This window comes from Brienomyrus brachyistius, chromosome 1, assembly GCF_023856365.1.
Source record: "Brienomyrus brachyistius isolate T26 chromosome 1, BBRACH_0.4, whole genome shotgun sequence".
Classification (NCBI taxonomy): Eukaryota; Metazoa; Chordata; class Actinopteri; order Osteoglossiformes; family Mormyridae; genus Brienomyrus; species Brienomyrus brachyistius.
The window spans coordinates 55,683,974-55,698,423 of record NC_064533.1 but is presented as its reverse complement, the minus strand read 5'-3'; the positions used below and the strand labels follow the sequence as shown (position 1 = coordinate 55,698,423).

Sequence of the window (14,450 nt, the reverse complement as noted above, 5' to 3'; positions counted from 1 at the left end):
CCATAGGTGGAAATTAGCGGGAGAACATTTCAAGCTGGATTTAAGGAAGCACTTCCTTGGGGAAGATGGTGGCACAGGAGGTAGTGCTTTCGTTCAGCAACTGGAGGGTTGCAGGTTTGAGCCCTGGTTCCTCCTGACCCCATCAAAGTGTCCTTGAGCAAGACACTGAACCCCAAATTGCTCCCGGTGAGCAGGTTGGCACCTTGCATGGCAGCCTCTGCCACCGGTGTGTGGATGGGTGAATGTGAGGCATGAAATGTAAAGCACTTTGAGTACTTGTAGGAGTAGAACAGCGCAATATAAATGCAGTCCATTTACTTCTTTTCACAGCGTGTAGTCAGAGTATGGAATAGCCTTCCTGATAATGTAGTGCAAGCTGAATCCTTGGGTTCCTTTAAATCAGAGCTAGATAAGATTTTAACAACTGTGAGCTATTAGTTTAGTTCTCCCCAAGTGAGCTTGATGGGCCGAATGGCCTCCTCTCGTTTGTATAGTTCTTATGTTCTTATGTTCTTATGTTTAAAGGTGGCTATTTTAAGGCAGCCAGTGTTGTGGACGCCTCACCAGCTGGGCTAATGGATTACTAGTATCTGTTTGGGGTCCTGGTCATCCCATGTTAAACTTTTAGGACAATACAGGTGAAGAGTGGTAATTATATTTATTGTACCCTGTTGAACCACCTAATAGGGAAATTTCACCAAATGTCCTTTTTCTGCTTAGTATGGCGTCATATCAGTGTAAAAAATACAGAGCTCCCACTATGTCTCCTATTATGTTGTGTGGATTGCAATATGTTATGTATAGCCGTGCTATTGCTCTTCTAATTCAGCCTGTACATAAAAACAACATACTGTTCCAGAGGCATCACACTGTTCTTCTTTTTCAGCTTATTATTATTATCCATCCATCCATTTTCCAAACCGCTTATCCTACTGGGTCGCGGGGGGTCCGGAGCCTATCCCGGAAGCAATGGGCATGAGGGAACAACCCAGGATGGGGGGCCAGCCCATCACAGGGCACACTCACACACCAGTCACTCACACACGCACACCTACGGGCAATTTAGTAACTCCAATTAGCCTCAGCATGTTTTTGGACTGTGGGGGGAAACCGGAGTACCTGGAGGAAACCCCACGACGACATGCGGAGAACATGCAAACTCCACACACATGTGACCCAGGCGGAGACTTGAACCCGGGTCCCAGAGATGTGAGGCAACAGTGCTAACCACTGCACCACCATGCCGCCCATTATTATTATTATTATTATTATTATTATTATTATTATTATTATTATTATTATTATTATTATTATTATTTTATTATTATCTGCTTCTGTATTTTCTGTACGCTTCACCTCCTACAGTTTTAGGACTACAACCATTCAACTTTCCACCCTTCTTTGTCTAATAGTGGTGGGGTGTGCTTGTTGTTTTCCAAGTTGTCCCCCTCCCCATCCTACTGGGTTGTCCCGTCAAACACCCCATTTTTCCCATTAACTTGTACTGGGTGGATTTTCAAATTCAAGCTTGGAAGCTAAACTCACTTGAATCCTACAGTCATGGGGTCACACTAAAGCATTTGGTGGATGTCCTCGAACCCAGATCCTTTCCTCCATTCAATCAAATGTAACCTTTTCAAAGTCAATGACATACCGAACAGTCAATCAGATTTCAGTAATTGACTTTAATGGGGAAAATTTAAGCTGGTGACATTTTCACATTTTTGATGGCAGGGTCCCAAGCATTGCACAGCTGGTCAGTAGGTGACTGCGGTTCCAGGTTTAAAAAGTGGGTGGAGCCTCCCACAGACAATCACAATTCACTCATTGTCTTTAATGGGAAAACTTAAACTTGCGGAACCTTCTCTGACTTTATGTAACTATCCTTTGACAACATGTTTGTTCACAAATTTCTTTTCTAGTTGTTTATATTGCTGCATAACCAATTAATACATAAAATGTATGTCCATTCACCCTTACATAAGTTTTCAGTCACCGACTGTCCTGTTCAGGGTCACGCGGGGTCCAGAGCCTTCATCTTGGAGGCTACAGCCACAAGTCAGGTATATATAAAATGTGTGATATACAGGGGCTGGACAATGAAACTGAAACACTTGGCTAATTGTGTTTGAGGTTTCACATCTATATATGCATGGCCTGGTGGCCAGTCTTCACTGATTGCACATTCCCTCAGTAAGAGTGTGAAGACTGAATTAGAAGACACAGCTGTACATAAAATATTATAATCCACACAACATAATGGGAGACATCAGAGTGCAAAAGTGGACAAATTGTTGGCGCGTGTCTGTCTGGTGCATCTATGACCAGGACAGCAAGTCTTTGTGGTGTTAAGAAAGGTATGGTATCCAGGGTAATGTCGGCATACCAATACAAAGGATGGACCATATCCAACAGGAGTAACTGTGGATGGAAGAGGAAGCTGTCTGAAAGGGATGTCAGGGTACTAACCTGGATCGTGTCCGAAAAACATAAAACCACAGCTGCCCAATTCATTCCTATTTCTATCAAAACTGTTCATTGGGAGCTCTACAGGGTCAATTTTCATGGTCAGGCTGCTATAAGCCAAACCCTTGGGCTGTGGACAATGTGAAATGTACTGTTCTCTGTTGAGTCCACCTTCACTGTCTTTCCCGCATCCAGGAGAGTTACAGTGTGGAGAAGCAACAAGGAGGCTTACCACGCGGATGGTTGCATACACAGAGTACAGCAAGGAGGTGGATCAATGATGGTTTGGGCTGCGATATCATTTGGGCCTTGGTAAATCTTCTGGATCCTCATTCTCAGCCTCACTGTATTGCTGTTGATCATGATTATTCATACCTGCTTTTGTCCATAAAATGACCATTGCACATTGTCAATGAACCCCCTGACGATGTTCAAAAAAGACACAAGATAAAACGACCAGTAAATGAATACATAACTTTATTTAAATAAATGCTTTGCCATAGAAAAAAGACAAAGATTGAGAGTACATAAATTATGAGTTAAATGAATAAATATTACACAGTGATATTCACTTTCTTAATAATTAGATTTTTTCCATAAGAGTTTATTAGATGTTTCCAAAAGTTGGATTTTATCATGGTCGTGATTTTTTTATTTCCACAAAGTTTACATCTGGTGCTGATATAACAAGCAGTTCATCGCTGCTTTACTGTTACTGTACTGCTATAGTAAAAGTTGTGAACATTGCACTAATAAAAAAGGTGGAAAGCTCAGAATGAGCCAGATAAAAAGGACTGCAATATGGAGAACATAATGGATGAGGCTCGGTTTTGACATTTGCATTTTGACAGAGCAGAAGGTGCAAATGAAGTTACCCGATATTTCCTTTTTGAATCTGAATTGTACCAAGATGGGATTTTTACATGTAAGTTGACCTTCTGCCCTTTCTCCTCTTCTCCCTTCTCCCGTCAGTAAAAGAGGGATAGGTCACACAGTTCAGGACCAGAGCATTTTCCTTGGTTAATAGGGACACATTTTCAGGATGTCATCATTAGTTTGTCACAGCTATAGGAGCTGAAATCAAGGCCCAATAGACAGCTAAGCCTTGGAGGTACGTTGGACGTCATGTCCAATGGGAAGGAGAGAGTGAGCGAGCGGGGGTCTGAGTGAGGTGTCTCAGATTGAAATTTGGTCCCCGCCTAGCAGTCTCTGGTTCCCAGCTCCCAGTAGCTCCTTTGTGTGTCCATGATAGTGGTATTTAAGTCATGTGTGTGTTGTGCCTGGGAAGGGCCTCCGGGCCTCAGAGATGACTCTGCCTCACAGGGGAGACCTTTGGAGCTGCCCCCAAGTCACGACCTGTTCCAGGTCCTGCACGTGTCTGTGCCATTCTAATCAAAGCCCGTTTTGAATATGGTGCATATTAAATCATTTAAGAGCTAGCTTCTATCAGTGGGCTGAGAAAATGAGGTGGTGTATTTCCATTACAGAATCTGTCCTTTTCCTGCTCATTCACTGTAACCCAGCAATATAGCCTGCGTTGACCCCCCCCCCCCCCGTCCTTAGATAACCTGAGGCTTGTCACAATTCTAGATTTTGGGCTACTTTGGAAACACAATACTCCTTATAGTAGTGTTTACATCTCATGGTTGACTAGACACAAACAAGGGAGATTCCTTTTACAGAGAAGGGAGTTGAAAAGCTACATAAATTATGTGCCCCAGAGCATGGAGGTGGGTTGAGTGCTGGAGGAGGGGGCATTTCTGCTGGTAATGTTTCTCAAACCTGAAGGTTCATCACTGCTGTCACTGACAACAATGTGCTTCCATGAGGGGAAAACTAGCATCTCTCCACACAGCTGCAGGTAATGGTTTAGCATCACTTTTTTTTTGTTTAAATTTTAAACCCTCATTTTCTATGCAAATTTACATTGAAATGTATTTGTGTGTGGGAAGGCACTGAAATTTACATACGGGACAGCACCAAAGGCCCGACAGGGGTGTGCTGGTATGCAGGTGAACCTCGCAGTGGAGGAACATGTGGAGAGTGGGAAGAGGGTCCAGCACAGTGCCATCTTGTGGCAAAGTTCAGGAACACGTGGGGAGCAGGTAGAGGGCCTGACACAATGCAGATCTTCTTATTTATTTATTTGTGCTGAAATCCACCCCAGTAAGCTTAGGAAGTGCTTTGAGCGAGAGCAAGAGCAGGGCCTCTCCAAGCCACTAATTTGAATGTAGGGTTTGCAGGAGTGGAAACGTTTAAGCAAAGGATGCAAATCAGTTACAGGGGTGTCAGTGTAACAGGAAGCACAACTGGTGCCTGCACATAAACCCCCACCCCTCCCACATCACTAGGAGTAGGGTGCCCTCAAGCTCACGCAGTCACGGCCTCTACCCCCACACCCCTGCATTACTATGCCTAAAATATATCTAGCATGTGCAGACCTGAGGGGTCTCATCAGGCGTTGTCCCGAAAATGAGGTTTCCTGCAAAGCAACCATGTGATGATCAGACATGAGAGCGTAAGAACGGTATCTGTACTGTATGTGTGTGTCAGTATGTATCTGCTTGTGTGCGCATGTATGTATGCTGAGATAATGAAATCATTCTTATGTACAGAACTGCTATGATTTCAAATATAACGGTATCATCAGTGAGACAGATAGACATTATCTCTTAGTGCCTTGTGTTCTGATAGCTTAGTTTGCAAAGAAAAAGTCCGGTGCTGAAACCCCAGCTGCTATAAAAATAAATGAATATTTCTACATATTTCGACAAATTGTTTGTACGGACCCGCGTCCAGCAGCGTGAGTCCGGGAGCCACCCAGCTGGCATTCCACTTGCTCTCCTTGTCTCTTTTGCATCTCAAATGTCAAAATGTTGCATGGGAGGAGGGGGCGGAGCAGGATAAAGTAGGGAAGGGGCAGTGACTATGCTGGGCGGGGCCGGGAATCCTCACTCGTTGGTGTTTCCGGTGTTTTCTAGATCCTTGCACTGCACGTCGCCCCCATTGTAGTCTGTGCCAGGCAGCTGCGCCCCGTACTTGTCGACACACCAGCAGATCCCTCGCTTGCGTCCACGGGAAGGCTTACACTATGGGGGAAGGAAGGGGTTAGCGAAATGCTATTGGACAAGGAGCACCCATGAGAAGCCTGATGGGAAACAGAATCGCTTTACTGGGAGAGCAATCACATAGCCTAATGGGAAATGGAGCAGCTTTATGGGGAGAGCGATCACACAGCTTGATGGGAAATGGAGCCATTTTATGGGGAGAGCAATCACACGGTCTAATAGGTAACGGAGCCACTTTACAGGGAGAGTGATCACACGGTCTAATAGGTAACGAAGTCACTTTACAGAGAGAGGGATCGCATCACACGGCTTGATGGGAAATGGAGCCACTTTACAGGGAGAGCGATCTCACAGCCTGATGGGAAATGTGTGTGTGTGTGTGTGTGTGTATTATATATATACACACAAAGTAGTGATGTGTGGATCAGCTCTGACGTGCGCTTAAATCATCCACCCGCCACCACTCCAAATGAGTTTTTTTCTCTGATTTAGAGACTTGCACCCTTCACACATTACCAGTATTTCTCAGTGGGATATATGTAAGTGTGATGATCTGGTAATATATTACATGGAATTACACAGGTAAAAGTTTTTCTTTTTTGGCAAAATGAAAATGGCAATAGGTATTTCCACTTCCAAACTAAAATTCGTACTGTCACTGAAACTTCACAAACACAAACAATTTAAAAGATAATAATAACGTTTGAGCTCTGCAAAAAATAAATAAGTAATAAAACATAGCATGTTCAGCAGTCCAAATAAAAGCTGGCATATTATGGCTAATCCATTATCTCTTCAAAATAAAATTATGCATGTCACTGCAATTTCCCAAGCACAAACATTTATGAATACTACTACTATGTCACAAATTACATACCTAGCACTTGACTCATGATTAACTAATTTTATTATTCAAAGTATTTTTATATATTATACACACAATCATTTCATTGGCTATCATTTCAGCTATGCTACATTATGGTGGTGTATTAATAATTCATACTGTACAGGAAATTATAATCAGTATACCGGATGAATGGGTATACCGCCCAGTTATTCCAAAGATTGCAAAATGTATGCTTCCAAGGGAATATCACATGACTGTCAATACAAAAATGTACAAGATCAGTAAACACACTGGTTTGGAAGGTTATATCACTGGAGCAAGATCCACACCTGTTTCTGTAGCCAAAAACTACACAGTGTGAAGGATTGCTTTGTTTTGAAGGACAAATCATTGCATTTGCAGTCAGATGGGAATGGAAAGAGTGGTAGTATGACCTGATGGGTAACAGAGCCAACCTGGGCAGAGTGTTTGAACATCCTGATGGGTAATGGAGTTGCTTGGTTCAGATCCTTGCACTCCAGCCCTTGATCGCAGCATGCTGTAGCATGTAGCATGCAATGCACGGGTGCATACCTGCTTGCGCTTAAAGAAGCCCTTTTTGTCACAGTTCGGGAGGTATAGGGATAGGGCCATCACTTGTGATGTGTCCTTCATCCGCTGGATGATCCCATCCAGTTTCCTCCTGCAGGGGCCCTGAGGAGTGGAACGGGGACAGGCTTCATCACTTTTCAGGGTGTGGGCAGTGGGCCACACCCCCTCACTGCCACACAGCCTGGCCAGCACTTACCAGCTCACTCACAAGCTTGTCGCCACCCAGCAGGGAGTAGTCCGCGTGCCCCACCGACCGTGACTTGCCCTGCTGCCGCTTGCGGTCATTCTGCACGGCCTGTGCCTTCTTCCTGGTCATGTGGTCTTTAGGGAGCAGTGGCATCTTTGCGAGGAGGTACGAGTTCTCCGGTGCTTCAGCATGGCCCGTGTTCTCATGCTCACGCGACTCGTGGTCTGCGGGGAGGAGTCAGACACAGCCTGTGCCACTATACTCACAGGTATGCATATCTGAGTATACAGAGCAAACAAGTGTGAAGAATCTTTTTCTAGTATCAGGATTTAGTATTAGGGTAAGTACACTTCAATAAAAATTCAAATACCTGTTTGACTGTCCTACAAAACGATACATTAGAACTGGTAGAAATACTGATCTAATGAAGTTAGCATGCTGACACATGAAGGGGCAGGACACCCTCTGGTGTGAATGGAGGGTATTTCTCACCAGCAGGGGGTGCCTTGGCATTTATTTATCCTTAACAGCTTTGAAACCCAAACAATCTGCCATCATTTACAAACCTATACTGTACATAGACTCACATTCTTTCTGGGATTTGGGGGGGGGGGTTCTTTCTAATGATTTTTTATACTATTTTATACTATAAAAAACAATAATACAGAACTACGAACATACTAAATTACCAAGAAAAAGAGGAAAAATGTAACATGAATTCATTGTTCAGTCTTCTAGTGTAAGCCTGCCCTCTTAAAGAGATATCTAACAGTATGACGTCATGGCAATGGAAGGTTCCGGCAGGTCCCAGACTGGAAGGTAACTTTATCCAGGTGAAGGAGGACATCAGAGACAGTGGGGCTGGGCGGCTGCTGATTTAGCAGACTGAGGGACGCGGGTGACTCTGTGAACTGTTTCTGCAAGTGCGTCTATGAGGGGGGTAGGGGCCTGGACTTTGAAATGAATCCGGCGTCGCATGACTTTGTCCCCTTCTGCTGTCTGGGTCACCGCGTCACGTAGCACAGCCCTGATGCTATAAATAACAAGTGCTACAGGCCAGACATGCCGCTCTGCTGCAGGCGGAACCCAGAGCATTCAGGGGAAGGTGCTGTGGGCTTCATGCGTGTGTCAGTGTGGGTGTATGTGTGTGTGTGAGAGTCAGTGCAGGCATGTATGTCAGGTTAGGAGTGTGTGTGGGTCAGTACAGGTGTGTGTATGTGTGTGTGTGTCAATGCAGGGATATGTGTCAATATGGGAGTGCGTGTGTCAGTGCAGACATGTCTGTCAATCTGGGAGAGTGTGTGGGTCAGTGCCTATGTGGGAATCAATGCCTACCCATGTCAGTGCCTTTGCATATGTCGGTACCTATGTGTGTGTCAGTGCCTACGTGTGAGTCAGTGCATACCCATCTCTTCTGCTCTTCTGAAGTTTCCATCAAGCCGTTGCCGGTTGGTGGAGGAGAAACATACCTGATCCCTCTTTAAATATTAACTCTCACATTGGGCAATTAAACTTCATGAATATCTTAAAGTTCCTTACTTCCTAAGCTGGGTCAAGAAAGCTGATCCAGCCTCCTTTTTGTAATCTGTGCCGGATCTTTCGTACAGCAGCCGTAAAAATTGCACCGATGGCCATCGACATCTGAGCCACACTTCAAACCCCTCAGACGGTTTGGTTTCAGCATCACCAGAATCAACTTTTGCCAAAAATGCGTTTCTAGCAGTACCATGGTGTGAGAAGCTATGCTCGGCATGTCCTGGACCGTTCACACTTCACCCACCCCGAGAGGCACACTGGGGCGGAGGCACGGCACAGATTTCCAAACAGTGAGCCGATGATGTTTATGGAGTGTTCCAGCTGTACATGACTTAGAACTCTACCAGCCCAGGAAGGATTTTAAATATAAAACACTAGGACTTCCTGATGTGAGTAGGCAGGAAGCTCTACTAGATAAATTGCCACCTCCTTGGTGGAAATGTATGCACCAATCTCAGCTGTGAGCAGGTCCTGACCATCTCATCTACACTAGTCTGGACCTCTAAAGTAGGACCGTCCATTTCCTTACCAGCAGAGTGATCTCATAAAGTCATTGCTTGATTAATTGGCATTTATTTTGCAACAATAAAACATCTTGAGAAAAAATCTGCATGCCAGCATCAAGCAAACATTGCCCATAGTGTTGTGAAAACCACATGCCACAGTGCTGTCCCTGGCCCTGGGCCCTCAGTGCACAGTGCCTATTGGACAGCCCCGGACTATGCGGTTCACAGGCATAGCATGGGGGCCACCTGCAGGGACCCCGAATCAGGCTCATCTTTCCTGCCTTAAGCCCTACTTCCATATGCTTTTAGCTCCCCAGGTTACCAAAGTCCGACTGGCTCTTTGCTCATTACTGCCACCTGGAGCTGGCAGTCTGTGTCTTTTGGGAAAAAAGTTGTAACGGATGCCGACCAGGCTGGCTCTCCAGGTCAGTGTGGTGAGGTGCAGAGCTCAAAATGAACTCCTTTCATGGTACCAATTGTTTGGACCTTCAGATGCTTGTGAAAATTCTTTTGGGCTTTTCATATCCCACACAGAGGCTGCCTCTACTGGGACCTCTATCAGGTCCATCCCAGATCTACTCCTAGATCTCCTACCCAGGTCAACCTTGCAATAGAAAAAGCAGCCGGAGCTAAATCAGAGTAGTGGGGTGCAGATTCACCCTGCTTTGCTCTGACCAGGGAGGCAGCTGCACTCCAGAATCCTCACTGAACAACCACTGTGGTTTTTCCCACAATGCATTTCCTTGGCCCAGTGGTACGTCATGCACCTGCTGATATCCGGAGCTGGCAAGAGAGCCAAGGTGACCATCTGTGAACCCAGTCAAAGCTCAGCAGCAGGCAGGCACTCCGTGCTGAGAGCGCGCTGCGATGTGAGCTGTTACCCACGATGCCCTGGGTGTCCAAGGAGGCACACACCCCATTTGCAACTGTGTTTACTGCATTCCCCCACATAGGTAGGGCATCTATAGACCTGCTTCTCTCTATTGGATATGATGTGATGGGTGAAAACCAAGGCATTCTTCTCCGTGACAAGCTGAACTGCATCTTTGATGCCACTGCTCAACATGGTGTTTGTAGGCATAAGAAAGGGCCTTCAGGCCAATCACTGATAGCAGCTTTGCCCTGCCGAGTGCCTTCCCAGAACATCCTTTCCCAGGGCCCATATTTGCAAGGCATTTTATCTGAACACTAAGAGCACTCCTTTATCATACTAAAAGTTCTTAACTAAGGCCTTTTTCCCAAAATCTATTCACAAAGTGGCTGAGAGCAACTTTTAGTTAGGAAAAGAGCTAATTCTTAAGCTAGGAGTAAGACTCTGTCACTATGGCTGATGTCAGTTCTCATGCACGAGCTTGCCTGCAATAACCACGGGGTTCTCACAACATCCTATTTATATGATCCACTTATATGGATCAAAAAGCTTGGAACAGAATCATTCCTGTGTAAATAATTTGCTTATAGTAATCAAGTAATCTCTTACTATGCTTTTTTTTTTTTACTTTACTTTGATGGCCCTACTTTGCCTTGCGGTAACCCATCTGCTTCTGCTTAGCTACCTGAGCCTAATGCTGCGTTCATATAAAACATGACGAGAAAAAGAAAGTAATTTTCTTTCAATAACTAATATAGACTCAACAAAGCTTTTGATAAACTGCCAAAACCAAGCCAAAGAGATGCAGCAGCAAAACTACAATGACAAATTTTTTATGTACAATACTGTATTATAGCGTATTTGAATTATACACAGTTCAGTAATGAAAAGTTTACCTTGAAAAGGGTTTAAAACAACAATATTGCATTTTCAACAAGTTGATAAAATTCAGTACATAGTGACACTGTCCGTTTTATTACCTATTATGCATGTAATAAATATACAAATGTCAATTACATGGTAATCAGCCTGAGACATAAAGCAAAAGAAAAAAATAAACAGTTATATGATCATCCACTTATAGAGATCAATTTCACCCAGAGAGATGTGATCACTATAAGCGGTTTCCACTGTGTATTATTAGGTTGGTTCGGTTTGTTGGAGATTTTATTGTATCCCTCACAAGCTTCACAAAAATCATGATTCCCTCCTGACTGAAGCAGTATCCTTTAAGTAATTCAACATTCGTTTGATGTTGCCAAGACAGGTTGACGTGTAGTCAAATTCATTTTGCAACTGTTTATGAATTGGTTTTAGTGATTTAAGAGTTCTCTTGACTACTTTTAGTTCTCCAAAACTTAGGTTTTACTTTTAGCTCTAAGGGGCTTTGTAAATTGCTCTTAATCAAAAAAAATTACGAGTCCCAAATTTAGAACTGACCTACCCATTATTTTTAGGAGTTTCTCCTAAATAAGCAACTTAAGAGCTACTTTTAGCCTGAAGATGCTTTGTGAATACAGGCGAGGTGTCTACAGGAAAAAGACACCAACACCAGCACATAAAACTGCCTCTCCTTGTCTTCCCTGCATTAGACTCAGGATTCCCCTGAACACTGACACTGTGAGCACCATGCAGTGTTTAAACAGGCCCCTGGAGACGGCGCACAGTTACTGTTGGTGCTGGGAGCAGAAGGGTGAGCTGCTGCACAGCTGCAGATCACAATCCCGAGATGGCAGGCAGGCAGCAAGCAGGCAAGGAGAAGGCCTGTAAAGCAGTCTTTCCTGATTTGGTGTTGGGCTCCTTCTGTCTGTTCCTGCCACCATCTTGAGTAAATTCTGGAAAAACACCTGGACTGGGTCTATCTTAATCCTGACCCGGTTACCCACCCCCCTGCCCTGAACCTCATGACTGACTATGCCCTGTCTCTCTTCATACAGCTGGTAAATCTGGGTTGAAACAGGAGCCCACAGGAAATGAGAGGCACTGATCTAAATTCACCCGTGGCCTGATGGACAGCTCTTCACAGAAGACCTGCAGAGCTATTCTGTTGAGTCACTCTAGCACAACTCTGTGCCTACCAATCTGGCAACAGGGGGCGCCTTAGAGCAGAATGTTCCCTTACCAGGGGGTCACCGTGATGGTACCAGCAGTGGGCACAGCTTGGTGTGGGGGGCCCCGGCATGACATGCAACTGTGTACAGTTGTCTGTGCCCCGTAGGTGGGAAGCATCCCCTCCCACAACACCAACTGCACACACTACAGTGCACACGAGACACTGCTCTCACATTATGGACCCACCTCACTCTTACCAATGGCAGGGGGGGCAGAAATCTTCATCAGGTGGCTGCAGGTTTGGGCCTGATAACTACTCAGCTAACTACGGTAACTAGTAACACATAAAGGATACAAATCAGGCAGTAATCCCAGTGTGAAAAAAGCACATACACATATGTATTAATTTGGAAATAATGAGGAAAAAAAGATACTTGCCACGAGATCAGATCTTTACACGTACTTACACAGTACCATTTATGTATTTTAATTTGACAGTCCTCTTACCCCCCATCCCCCCACACATAACCTCCCTCCCAAACCGATAATTTTACTCCCAAAAATGACACCTTTCATATGCCACTAAAAAGCACTGAAATGTATCCAGCTGCGACATACAGCCTATTGTGTGAAGAGCTATCGAACCTAATCCAAGAAACACCAGTCTCCGAGAAATTAAGCCAGGTAACAGGTGGGGAAGATAGTGTCCTTTTATTGTATTTTTTTTTTAGAAACCCCAATGACAGTTCACCAATTTGTCTCTCTCGTTTCCCTAAGACAACACTAGTATGAATGGGAGATGCACAATGGTTTTCACATCACGATCCCTGACTTTGACAAAATCTGCGAGTCTCACAAAAAGCCGGCAACATCTGGATGCCTGCTGTGTGTGTATCGTGAGGAAATTCGCTAAACTTGAGTAGACAAGGCATGAAACGCTGATTTGCAGAGCGGTGCTACTGTGAGCAGGACGGACAGCGTCCGCTTTATGCCAAGCTCATCGGTCCACCATCTACACACCTTTACACAGTCTACACACCTTTACATCTTGGTCTGTACGCCCAGTGATGCACATCTTTATGCGCTGACCACACAGCTATACTACCCCGTCTTTAAACAGTTTTATACCTCACATTTCTCCCGTTTGCTGCTTCGCGAATCTGCGAGACCCAAGACTCTGAGTTATATGTTCATTTCATTATACGTCCATTTTCCCTTATAATTGTTGTCAACCCGTTAATTCGATCTCATATTTCAAACAATTGGGGCTCGGAGGGAAATCGTTGATAAACATTTTGCTGGAGGAAAATCAGTGGGAAAAGAATAGTCACTTCACGAATTTCCGCAAAAAAGACACATGCAAAGTAGCCTATATTTGCAAAAGGCGGGCATGTAAAATACCCTGAAGAGCGGCTGCCTGTAGTGAACCTGCTCCCCTCGCGAATAAGTGCAATCGCAGCGGCTCATTTTGAGTTTGCGCATTTAACCTCAAGCAGCACCCAAACCTCTCGCTCCGCACCCACCAACGGTGTTGTCTCCCTTATCGTTAGCACACAGACCCCCTGCTCCGCACCCACCTATGGGCTTGTATCCCTTCTCGTTGGTGCACAGTCCCCTGCCGTGTAGCAGGGCGTGTAGCGGCTTCTCCTCGCCGCTGCGGGGCAGGCAGCGCAGCCCGTGGGCACACGTCCCGGTGTAGACGCCGCAAGCCTGTCCCTCCGCGAGGGCGCAGGTCAGGCAGCAGCCGCAGCCCGGTTCCTTGACGAGCTGGCAGCCCAGCGGCACCGGGGGACACATGGACAGTGCCTTCGGGTCGCACGGCTCACAGGGCACGTATGAGCCCAGGCACCGAGATAGTGCTGATAGAAAAGACAGCAGCAGACAAAACCCGACTGTCATGATGTCCGTCGGCAAAAAGAAAGGAAATGAAATGTTCCACCGATGCCTATTAGTAGATCAAAGGACTGAGAGGAAGATTGCTGGATGAGCTATCTCCGGGAATCAGAGCTGGAGTCTCTGTGAGAGATACGGCATCCAGCAGCACCGGCTGTCCACCTGGTAGATTCACCCAGCTGAGCTGATTACTCAATATGCAACGGAGAAATAACTCGCACGCTATAATGTCCTTTAGCGTTTCTGCTGGGTTATCAGAGCTGATGTCCCTGCCTCTGTGTAAGCAGCTCCCGGTTGATGACACAGTCCCCTCTGGATAAGTTTTGCAGGCAGTCTGATCCTCTCCAGAGTAGGCTTGCCTTTTTAAAACCTGCCAGATGAATACACCAAGCATGGGTGCAGGGAGGCGCACTTGTCCTCCTCGTAAGGTGGC

The 14,450-nt window shown here is 45.4% G+C and overlaps 2 protein-coding genes across 3 annotated transcripts in view; one reads left to right on the top strand and one right to left on the bottom strand.

Annotated features, from left to right (window-relative positions):
* Nucleotides 1-4,021, top strand: part of LOC125711879 (insulin-like growth factor-binding protein 2-A) — a 14,615-nt gene extending 10,594 nt beyond the window's left edge. For both annotated transcript variants that reach the window (XM_048982510.1, XM_048981703.1), the window contains exon 4: nucleotides 2,662-4,021. In XM_048982510.1, coding sequence (XP_048838467.1) covers nucleotides 2,662-2,862 — 201 coding nt within the window. In that variant the 3' untranslated portion in view covers nucleotides 2,863-4,021. The remainder of the gene's footprint in view (nucleotides 1-2,661) is intronic.
* Nucleotides 2,927-14,450, bottom strand: LOC125713885 (insulin-like growth factor-binding protein 5). The gene is made up of 4 exons (XM_048984884.1): nucleotides 13,702-14,450; nucleotides 7,169-7,383; nucleotides 6,955-7,074; nucleotides 2,927-5,555 (listed from the first exon to the last, which is right to left on the bottom strand). Exons 1-4 carry the CDS (start codon nucleotides 14,021-14,023, stop codon nucleotides 5,418-5,420), a joined length of 795 nt encoding a protein of 264 aa, XP_048840841.1. The 5' UTR covers nucleotides 14,024-14,450; the 3' UTR covers nucleotides 2,927-5,417.